At 32.8% G+C, this 13,008-nt stretch overlaps 1 protein-coding gene across 1 annotated transcript; it reads right to left on the reverse strand.

The window, feature by feature from the left end:
* Window positions 1-8,041: 8,041 nt before the first annotated feature.
* Window positions 8,042-12,801, reverse strand: LOC125024666 (baculoviral IAP repeat-containing protein 3-like). Its single transcript, XM_047612463.1, has 9 exons — window positions 12,267-12,801; window positions 12,045-12,077; window positions 11,790-11,932; window positions 11,425-11,672; window positions 10,962-11,064; window positions 9,721-9,813; window positions 8,799-9,498; window positions 8,586-8,630; window positions 8,042-8,220 (listed from the first exon to the last, which is right to left on the reverse strand). Exons 1-9 carry the CDS (start codon window positions 12,799-12,801, stop codon window positions 8,042-8,044), a joined length of 2,079 nt encoding a protein of 692 aa, XP_047468419.1.
* Window positions 12,802-13,008: the final 207 nt, after the last annotated feature.

The raw sequence follows: 13,008 nt of genomic DNA on the forward strand, positions 1-13,008 counted from the left end.
ATAATAGCCCCTCCTCCCTATTTGATAAAAGAAGGAATAGATCATGTCTTACAAGGCACACTACTAAGGTTCAATAACCACTTCTATAACCAAGGCAAAGGAACAGCAATTGGAGCTTCAGTCTCAGTAGCCATAGCTGAAATCTTTGTACATGCTAGCATAGAAGGAAAAAGACAAAAACTAGAAAAACAGCCAGAAATTTTCTATAGATATATTGACGATATCTTTGGAATTTTTACTGGCACAGAGGCAGAACTCTTGGAATACCACCAAGAACTCAATAAGATACACCCAGACCTGAAATTTACAGTGGAATATAGTAAAAAGGAATTGCCCTTCCTAGACACTATGGTGTATCTGGATGCAGAAGGTAAAGTGCAAACCTCGGTGTACCATAAACCATCAAACACACACCAGTATCTGCACTTTCAATCATGTCATCCTCCAAGCCTCAAGAGATCCTTACCCTACTCTCAGGCACTAAGAATCAGTAGAATAGTAAGTGAGCCACATAAGCTAGAGGAAGCTTTAAAAGACATGGTAAACTTCTTCACAAAAAGAGGGTATTGCAAAAGAACACTGGGATCTGCATTAAATAGAATAAGAGAGGTCAACAGGGAAACCCTCTTAGAAAGAAAAATAAGAGCAGAACAAAATCGCATAATCTTCCCCATGCTATACTCCCCATCCTTAGAAAGAGTCCTAAACCACTCTTTAAAAGAAATATGGGAGTGGGTAGTAGAAAATTCTAAAGAAACCCCATGGGAAAAGAAGTTCTTGACTTCACACCCCATGATAGCCTGGAGAAAAGGAAAGACTATAGCTGACCAGCTAGTCAGAGCAGAATTCCCCAGACCCCTCAAAGATATTCAAAATAACAATAAACAATAAAGAAAAGTTTATAAAAAAACACTATGAAAGGAATAAACAGATGAATATGCCTTCTCAAAAAAATGGCATAAAATAAAGAAATACATAAACATGAAAGAATACGAATAGATAAAGACTATAGATAAGAAGTGTGTAGATATATATGTGCATACAGACCACTGTAATATATATACACACAGAAAATAGACTGTGAACTAAAGGAAAATAATCAGAGATAACAAAGGAAAAAGATATAACAGATACAAAGAAAAAGAAAAAGTAAAAAGGATTTTACAACCTTTTCCCCACCTCCATTTGTCTCCTTCCCTTTGAAATATAGCAGGAGACAGACCAAATTTAAGTTTCAATAGAAAGAAACAAAGAGTTTCTACCGATAATACTATTGGTAAATAGATAAAGTAAATAGACAGTAAAAGTACCAAGAAGTAAGGTAGAGAGGAGGATGAACCAAGGTGACCGCCCAGACAGAGGGCAACAAAGGAACTGGGGAACATGGTTATCCTCACCCAGAGCGCAGAAATCTTATGTAGATTTTTCAAAAATACATATGATATCTAGGCGTTCCTAAGCCTAAAGACTTTATTTTTATTTTTATTAACTAGAGATATTGGTTTTAAAATCTCCAAAGAATAGAAAAAACAGTCCATAAGCTCTGGAAAGGATTTACAGCCATTGGTCCTCACCGTTAATCGACCGATATAGTTCGATGTGTTTACAGTCGGACACCCACAAACCTTTCAAAGGAGGAAGTCTCTGATGTTCTATTTTCTTTTTCAAAAGCTTATGTGTTCTTACATCATAGATACTGACAAACACAGCAAGGCTAGACCCTTCAGTTTGTTAATAATCGGCATAAAAGGTCTAAGTATTCTTCAGTTTGTTTAGTTACCCCTGCCTTAAAAGTTTTCTTTGGCATTCCGGTAACCTCGCGTTTTTCTATGATGGTAAGTAGTAAGTCTCATCCAAGTCCTCAGTCCTGCGACATTAGTCCCCCCTCCACCTTCTACTAAAACTTTTTATAACTTTTAATTTCTTCCAGGATTCAGGCAGTTGAGACAGGATACTCCAAGTAAGGAACCTAACCTAACCTAACCTAACCTAACCTAACCTCACCTAACCTAACCTAACCTAACCTAACCTAACCTAACCCTAACCTAACCTAACCTAACCTAACCTAACCTAACCAAACCTAACCTAACCTAACCTAACCTAACCTAACCTAACCCTAACCTAACCTAACCTAACCTAACCTAACCTAACCTAAACCTAACCTAACCTAACCTAACCTAACGTTAGTCGTTGGTAAAAAACGGACGGTCAGTTTTGTGATTAGATGTAGCTTTCAATATATTACAAAAACTAAAAATGAGATCTCAAGATATTATAAAAACACAAATAGTCATTGTTACGATGGTTATTATTACGATGGTTATTGTTATAATGTATATGATTTAACATGTGCTCCATTAACGTCAACACATTTTTGCAAGCGATGATACCAGTCTCCAAGTCCGTCTAAATAAAACTTTGGGTCGTATGATGCATACCATGTCAGAACAGCTCTTTTTTTTTACATTTTCAATGAAAAATTATAATTCTGAAATAGTTTTATATAGTTTTCTCAACACGCTAGATAGAACTAGAGACGATGAATTATTGTATGAATATTTAAAGGTTTAGGTTGGTACAAGAATGTCTAAGTGAATGGATATTATAAATCATTCAATATGAAATTTCTCATTCAAATATATATATATATATATATATATCTTATACAATAACAGCAACATTAGTATATGATTTTATATTATGATAAACCGCAAGACACCGGCTGTGAGTTTTTATACTAGCGCTTGGGGGGTAAAGTAAATATACATCCGTTAAAAGAAGAATGTTCGTCACATCTTCATCCAATTTATACTTTGTTGTGAAAGCTACATTTCTGCTCTGATAAAATTTGAGGATTTTATCAGTTATTCGATTATATATATATATATCTCAATATATATATATATATATATATATATATATATGAATAGTATTTGATTCTTATAAGTTTATACTTATTGCAAGCACCATTCCTAGTCAAGAGAGGGGATAATATAAAACCCAATGTCTACAACTCGATGTGCAACGACTCGATGTACATGCGTAGAGGTTGCTGTAGTTGGGGCCTTATTTATAGAGATTGTTATAATTGGTGCCTTGCTTGTTTATGAAATGATATTGATTGCAAACATGGCAACATTATCAAGCACCGATCCTAGTCAAGAGGATACTGCGGATTCCGATGTCTACGACTCGATCGACGGATTCATGACTAGTGATAAGGAGAAAAATGAACTCTACGACCCGATGTATATGCAAAACGTACTTGGGTCTCATAAAACTACATTGATTACAAACATGGCAACATTATCAAGCACCGATCCTAGTCAAGAGGATACTGCGGATCCCGATGTCTACGACTCGATCGACGGATTCATGACTGATGATAAGGAGAAAAATGAGCGCTACGACTCGATGTATATGCAAAACGTACTCGGGTCTCATAAAACTACATTGATTACAAACATGGCAACATTATCAAGCACCGATCCTAGTCAAGAGGATACTGCGGATTCCGATGTCTACGACTCGATCGACGGATTCATGACTAATGATAAGAAGAAAAATGAACTCTACGACCTGATGTATATGCAAAACGTACTTGGGTCTCATAAAAAATACATTGATTATAAACATGGTAACATTATCAAGCACCGATCCTAGTCAAGAGGATACTGCGGATTCCGACGTCTATGACTCGATCGACGGATTTATGATTTAATTGCTCATAGAAATATATATATATATATATATATATATATATATATATATAATAAAATACTGTTGAACAAGCCAATTAGAATAAGAATAAGGTGTATAGGTTAGGTTAGAATAAAATAGATTGAGTTGTATTCACTTTTGATTTAACCTCCAGATCGTTTTTTTATATATTATATTTGTTATACGATTATCTTTATTCTTGTCTTGTTTATTCTTGTCTTTTATTTTTGTCTTAAGTTGATTTACAAATATATCAGAGTTAATTATTTGTTGTTTTTATAACTAACTTCAAGCCGGAAAAAAATATGAAACTTTTTTAGATGGGTTACAAATGTGCAATATATAAATATGTGTTATAAATTAAATTTATAAATTATATATAGATAGAAATGTTGACAATTTCATAGACTCTCCAGTGTTAGTTTTAAAAATAAATATATATATATATCCTGTCCTTGATAAACCACAAGCACCGGATGTGACATCCGCAAGACTGGATGATGAATCATCGATGAAAATATTAACGTCTACAACGTCATTGGTGATCTCATTAGCTGCACCACAGATGAGTGGCTCAAAGCTGCACCACGGATAAGTGACCCAAGGGAATACAAAATACAGTGAAGAATGCCAAACATATATGTTGACATTGATAATCCCATAGAGGGATTAGCAAAAGGGACAGAGCCGGTAGGTTATACGGGTAGATATCCGAAGAAGAAGAAGGGGACGCCAATTCACCAATATGATTCTCTCCAGAAGAATTTGGAGATTACGTTTACGGCCATACGTGCAATCAGTAATTCAAAAACTGATGATGAGATGAAAATGAAACTTGAGAAATTAAAAAACTATATATCTAAAATCCCTCAACATTTGTTAAATGATTATGTTGATCTATTACAATCTTCTTGGCACGCGCGTTTTATTCCGGATAACGCAAAATCCATTGTCCTAGAACTGCTACTGTTGCCTGGCGTGACCAAATTTCAAACTGCTGAATGGATGAAAAAGTGTAGTAATTTATATGAGAAAATATCTCATTGTTCAACTCTGAGAACCCTGAACATGTGTGAGATACCTGTACATCATACGGATATGCAACGCTTCACCGATATGATTGCGAAACTTCACCATTTGCAGTCGCTGACCCTCATCCCCAATTATATGAAGGATCACTCTTATCACTGGGCTATCAGTCCCATAGCTCATCATTGCCGGACTTTAAGAGAATTACGAATTTTTTACAATGGAAAGGCACTCAAGGGCAATACGAGTGGGATTGAACAGTTGTCACATTGTAAAGCCCTCGAATACCTCTGGTTGTTTGATAGTAGCAACACTGACGAAACGGAAAAGGTGTATATTCTACTGAAGACTCTCTCAAAACTGAAGTTTCTCTTCCATGAGTCCATAATACCTGCCATCATCAAACTGAGAAAAGAGGATGAAGGGAAAGTCAAGAAAAAACTTGCGCTCACATACCTAGACACTTGGATGGAAAAGTATTACCTGGATACATCGCACGAAATCCGAAATAAAGATATGGGTCTGGTCGCGACCAAGAGACGCTTGACCAGTAATAATTTGTTGGATTTGATCGATACATGTCCAAATGTTAAAAATCTCAGTCTGGGAGGAGGACCACTATTCCTTGATCAGGCCTTACAAAATATACCGAATATATGCACATTGAAAATATTCGAGTTTCAACTTAGCGATCACAGTCTAAATAACGTTCTCTTGAAGGATGGTCCTCTTAGAGACTTGACTGTCCTCGAGTTTACAGAAGTCCATGACCTAAACTACAACTTTTTCTCCGCCTTAGCGGATGCGTGTCCCGTTCTCGAGGTACTCAAAATCTCGCGTTCATGCATCTCGAGGGAAGGACAATTGAAAAGACCAAATGGTAGCCGAATTACTTTCCCATTTCTAAAGAAGCTAAAACTGACACGACCAATCGGCAAAAGAACCGATGGTGCGATATCGCCATTTAGCGGCGATTGGCATATTGGCAAGGCTTTTATTTCATACCTTCTAGATGGTGCAACCAATATCAGCAAAATACATATACAGTTTGACAAGAGGCAATTAGACTCGAGGGACATGCCATCACATGAATATCTGCTTAAAATCTTGCAACCACTCAAGCATCTTAATTCCATTAAATTGGTGGATTTTCCTGGCGGCCCATATTTCACTTACGACAAATTGAGACCATTATTGATGGATAAAAATAATTTAGTTGAAAAGATCCAAGTGAACAACTACGACCGACTATAGTAAAGAGATGCAAATTGACTACTATAACTAGTGGACATATAACAGTGTATCACTTCTTGATACAAGAAATATAAATTGTATACAAATATTATATAATAATTAGAAAAGTATTTAATAAATTAGAGAGATATACAGGATCATATAATTCTCTATTACTTTGGCCTTTGACTCGAGTGGTCCTTGTAAAGTCAATTTATATAAAATATTTTCTTCCAAATTGGTGGTAGTGTAGATATGGGTATATATAGAGATATACTTTTAATAATATTGTAAAATAAAATAAAAATAATACCATTAGAATTGTTATCATTAGAATTGTTATATATAATTATTTTACCTTTATCCTCTCTCTCTCTCTCTCTCTCTCTCTCTCTCTCTATATATATATATATATATATATATATATATATATATATATATAAATATACCATATTATGATAAGGAGATATCTGAAGAGAATATATTAACCAGATGAAGGGAGATTATATATAAACACTTTTCATTAAACCTAATATATATTCATTAAACCTATTATATATAAATATATATTGATATTAATATCTTTACTTTTGTAAACATTTTATGTCTTGATAAACAGGATGTGATATTTTAATACTAGTGCTGGAGGGGGGTTAAAGTTAATATATGTCTAATAAAATTAGAACATTAGTTCTTATATCTTTACAGTCTATAAACATGGCAACAGTATCAAACCCTATTCCTATTCAAATAGATAATACAGAACCCGATGTCAACGACTCGATGCACATGCAACAAGTATCTGATTCTCATGCCTCTGTATCGACTACAAACGGGGCAACAGTATCAAACCCTATTCCTATTCAAATAGATAATACAGAACCCGATGTCAACGACTCGATGCACATGCAACAAGTATCTGATTCTCATGCCTCTGTATCGACTACAAACGGGGCAACAGTATCAAACCCTATTCCTATTCAAATAGATAATACAGAACCCGATGTCAACGACTCGATGCACATGCAACAAGTATCTGATTCTCATGCCTCTGTATCGACTACAAACGGGGCAACAGTATCAAACCCTATTCCTATTCAAATAGATAATACAGAACCCGATGTCAACGACTCGATGCACATGCAACAAGTATCTGATTCTCATGCCTCTGTATCGACTACAAACGGGGCAACAGTATCAAACCCTATTCCTATTCAAATAGATAATACAGAACCCGATGTCAACGACTCGATGCACATGCAACAAGTATCTGATTCTCATGCCTCTGTATCGACTATAAACGGGGCAATAGTATCACCCTCATTCCTTAATCAGAGGAGTAATGAGGATTCCTTAGTCAACGGTTCGCTAAGATTACAACCAGCACCTGACCGTGCGTCAATTATCAAAACTCAGCAATCTCAAAAGATCCCCCAAAAGCGCAAACATTTTAAAGAACAAGATCTTCAAAATGAAAGAACAATGTCATCACCCCAAGAGTCATTTAAAGAGGAAACTCTGAATCAAACTATTGTTGAGGATATAAATGAGTTAAAACAAATGAATAAAAATCAGAATATTCAAATAGAAAAGTTGAAAATACGAGTTGGTCACATGGATGAACGAGTGAAAAAATATAATAATTATCTGACAAAAGCAATTCGACTATGTCAAGAGAACATTGAACTATGTCAAAATATGGTGCAATTACTATAATGACAAACTGTCGAGATGTATCGGTATTACTAAAATGACTATATGTTGATATATAAGAAATATACCAAATTAGAAAATAATATATTTTACCCCCTATATATGTGATTGTTTGTATGTTTCAATATTAAATTATTGTAAAAGTAACTTTTCATTAAAACCTTATTATTATATATTCGTATTGATATTTTAATATCCCTATATTTTGGCCCAGGTTCATAATACAAATATGATTTAAGTAAATATTTATTTCATTTTCACAATATGGATATCTTTTATTTAGAAAACCATTAAATAATATATGGTTTAGTTTCATAAATAAACAATAGGTTGATATATAGTAACATTAAAGTAAAATTGGTTTAACAACTTTTTCAATTGTCCCTCTACAGATAGGGCACTTTGACTGGGTTAATAAGCATTTAGCACAGCAGACCATGTGATCGCAGGGGAGAATCACCACGTCCACTTCATCAGTCATGCACACTTTACATAGTCGCTTCTCATCTGTATGATCATGTTTATCTGAAAGAAATAAAAGGAACAATATTAATATTGATCATCAAGGCATATTTGACTTTGATATAACCAGAGTCGTTAGTATATTAAAAGATTAATATTGATATATAATGAATATTATATATATATATATATATATAATATTCAACTGATGAATAATACATTACCTTCTTGTTCTATCCGTGACAAGTTTTTCATCTCGATATTTTCATCTCGTTGAGGATACTCGGATTGTATTTCAGGTCTTCTTACAATGTTATAATTTTGATGAGTAAGAATCCTATCAATATTTAATATATACATTTGACTTTGAAATATTAAATCATTTTCATTCATATAGGACGCAAAAGGTATAATTGTAATTCCATTACCTACTAGTTCATCTAAGACATTTTCCCCTAAATCATTTAATGTGTCTGTATTTGCATTTGATATATTTTCAGTCGTTCTCTTATTCTGTTTTATCAAATAGTCCCATATTAAAGTTAAGGATGCGGATGCGCTTTGTTGTTCATTTAGAAACGGAATTATTCGAGAAGCAATCTCATAAGTGTTGAGCTCGCTTAGTATCTTACGATACTCACTCTCCAAATGATAGTTGTACCTATGATCGGGATAGGGAAGCTTAAAGAAAATTTCGTGACCATATTCAGGAATATTAGGATCTATATTAGAGATAAATGTTGACTGTTTAAATAAATAAATAGGATCTTCAGTATTGTCGATAGGATAAGAAGATTCATATTTCTTTTTTGTAATCATCTGTGTAAATCTCATGACAGCATATACTGTTTGATAATTTACAAGACATTCTGGTTTCAAATTAGCAATATCATCGTTGTCATTTCTATCTATATTTTTATACGATTCGATTTTTGTCCGTACGGCTGAAACACATTCGACTTCACTGGAAAACGGTATGCCGGTTTGTAAAATTTGATCACGGAGCGCATCTCTGACGGCAATGACAGGGAACCCTTGTATTATTAGGTTTCTAGTATAATCCAAACCCAAAAGATTATTCCAATCCTGTTTCGTTATCTCCAATCGATCATGTTGATCTTGACTAATATTTAAGGTACCTTTTAATGGTATATAAGACTCTTCTACTCTGACTTTATTGATAAGTTTTACATAAATACAATCAGGATTCCATTTAGCATGTAGCTCCCAAGGATCATCGTCCCATTCCCAGTTGCGAAGACCAACGCCACAATGGAAGCATTGAACATGATCACTAATTCCAATATGATAGAATCCAGCTTCTACTAGTAATTCTGGGCTCTGATAATTGCGAAGAGGCCAATTTGAAAAACTTTGCAATCGTTTATTTCTTGTTATATAGTCATCGTATAATGGACCAACATATCTATAAGAATCCATGGCTTGATTTCTCATCTTTGGTACCTCGGTCTCCGATCCATTTTCTTGGTTATTCTTCTTAATTTTGTTTATAATATCAATTTTGTTTATAATATCACTCATATATATGGGTATATTGCCAACTGGTTTACCCTGTGCAAACCTACAATCGGGATTTTTCTTCAAGTGTATATCCCTTATAGTCACAGATGTATCATCAGAAAATTGTATATGTTCCTGACAATGAAAACAAATACAACAATTTGTGTTTCTTGAATAGAAGAACCCAGCAGCGGATAAATCTTTGGATTGTATTCTTTTATTTGGCCAATCAATGAAAGATTCTAATCTTTTTATTTCATATCTTAAATCGGTCGGCAATCCAGTAATTGAATCGAAATTATTTTCAAATGTCTTTGATCTTGGAAGAGGAGGCATATTTTGTGCAAGTAAACAATCTGGATTTTTTATTTTATGTATTTTTACAATATCATCTGATATATTGATAGTATTTAGATCAATACATATATGGCATTCAATACAAGTTATATATGAGTTATATTTTATAAAGCCAGCCTTTGCAAGTATTTTTGGATGAATGGCATATGAGCAATTGTATTCAAAAGTCTTTCTTCGATTGAATTCACTCTTCATATCAATATTATCCATATTGTGAATAGACATTTTCTTAATACAATATACATTATCTTAATATACAATATATATAACCCAACTGCTCATATGAATGGATATTCTATATTATATGATATATAAATAACTATTTCTACAAAAATAAACTTATATTCCCATATACATAATCATATATGTATTTGTACAAAAATATATTTCTACAAAAAAATAAACTTATATTCCCATATACATAATCATATATGTATTTGTACAAAAATACATTTATTTACCTATAACATTTAAAGAATATTTCTATATTCATATATATATATATAGTTTTACAATTTATATTTTGAATATATAGTGGTCATAGAAGGTATATAGGTATTTTTATTCTTCTTGTTACAAATAAGACATGTTGACTGTATTAATATACACTTTTTGCAGCATGTTATATGATTACAAGGAGAGGTAAATAATTCTATATTATTATTCAAACAAACCTTGCACAAGGATTCTTTAACAGTTTCAGCATCATCATCATCATCAGGTGAATCTGAAAAATAATTCAAATTTATATATATATATATATATATATTGCATAGATATATCATAATATATATAATTTTTTTAATCAAATAAATTACAAAAACAATAATCTTACCTCTCTTCTTCCGAGTTGTTATTTTTTTTGATCCTTCACTCTTATCTTGTTGACAATATGTTGGGTTATGGTTCTCAGATATATGTAGTACAGCCTTATCATCTTGAGCTTCATTATCTTCATTTATATCATGCTTAATGTTGGGTAATAGATAATTTTTATCTTTTGCATAGTCAATGATACGATCCCATAATCTAAACAAAGGGATATGGTTTATATCTTTATTTTTGAACCATATGTTTAGTATAGAAATTATGCATGGGCAATTTAATACATTCATTAAGCTGTGATATTCTTTTTTAAATATAAAGTCATTAGAGTCTGAAATATATGGCACATTATAGGAATATTGATATTGATACCTCAAAGTTAAAGGATCACGGGGTAATTGTTTGACTATTTGAATTGAATCATTCCTGTTGACCAAAGAAATATTTCTGATATCCACTTTCCTATTCGAAACAAGTGATTCAATATCTATTAAAAACAACATTATAGAATATAATGCATGATAATTTTCAATAATATCCATGTTACATTTCTTGTTGACAGACCCCGTATCCATTTTACCATATGATGTAATTTTCAGTCTTATTGCCATAATACATTCTTGTATAGTACAAAATGGTTTTCTATATTTCATAATTTGATCCTTGAGACAATCTTTAATAGCACAAGTGGGGTATTCTGATATCTGCAATTTTTTCGTGATATCCAAACCCATAAGAATATCCCAATCATTTTCCGTTACAGGACTATGTGGAGCAGGTTTCTTGTACATCAACCGTTTTTCCCTCTTTGCCTTAAAAAGAAAAAGTATTATATAAATAAAAAGAAAATATCACATCGAAAGAATCCGTTATAAAACAATATATATTGAGTTTCTATATATATATATATATATATGTATATATCTTACCTGTTCGATAGCAGCATAACCCAATTTTCGAATATAGGGACAATCGGGATTATACATAGCATGTAGTATCCATGGGTTATCATTCCTTTCCCAATTACATATACCGAGATTGCAGTGGAAGCAATAAACATGATCACGGTATCCTGGAATATAGATATATGAAATATTAAGGTATCCTGAAAAGATATATAATATTATATCTATTGCTTCATATATTCAGAATGGATATATATATATATATATATATATAGTTACCTTTATAGAAGAAGCCAGCTTCTGCTATACTTGCTATTGGTATAATTGGCATTCGTATAATGGGATCTAGCAGAGGCCATTTATCAAGAGTTTGTTCACGACACTTCGGTGTTATATATTCTTTGTGAAATGGTTCAGAACTGTTGTTTATCGAGGAGGTAGCTACTTCATCATAAATCTTGCCACTATCATGACTATTTAAAATTTTATCTAAAATCTTACCTATAGAAATAGGAACATTGCCAACAGCTTCACCTTGTGCAAATTTACAGTTAGGGTTGGATTGGCCATGCATAGTCATTATAGGATACTGTGATCCAAGCTGTTGTGTAGGTGAAATGGTCACACATATTCCACAATAATAACAAATACAATCATTGCCTTTTCTTCTATAAAAAAAGCCAGCTGCGGCTAAATCCTTGGGTTCCGTCAATGTATCTGGCCAATCTATAAAAGTCTCCAATCTTTTCACTTCATATCTTAGATCAGTATTAAATTGTTCAATTACTTTTGATCTTGGAAGTGGAGGTAAATTTCGAGCAAATATACATTCCGGATTCTTCGTTGTATGATATTCCACAATATCATTCACTTTGTTGATCTCGCTAATATCTATTTTCAAGTTACACTTGAAGCAGATCACCGATTGATCATATTTGTAAAAGCCAGCTCTGGCAAAGACTCTTGGATGATGTGTTGCATGAATAATATCTTGAATAGATCTAAATGTATCGTGTCTATCTTGTTCCTTTTCCATCCTTATATATTCTGCATCATTATGACTGATATCACCACTGGGGTTGTTCCATTTATAGTATATTATATTTAGTCTTCTTATATCACCGTAATATTATATTTAGTCTTCTTATATCACCGTATCATCTAGTATTTACTACTAATCGATACACTCTATTCGATCTAGCACACAAACAATATCTGTAGTATAAATATTTTGTCGAGCTTA

The sequence above is a fragment of the Penaeus chinensis genome, unplaced genomic scaffold (genome assembly GCF_019202785.1).
Source record: "Penaeus chinensis breed Huanghai No. 1 unplaced genomic scaffold, ASM1920278v2 CTG_2280, whole genome shotgun sequence".
NCBI classification, from domain to species: Eukaryota; Metazoa; Arthropoda; class Malacostraca; order Decapoda; family Penaeidae; genus Penaeus; species Penaeus chinensis.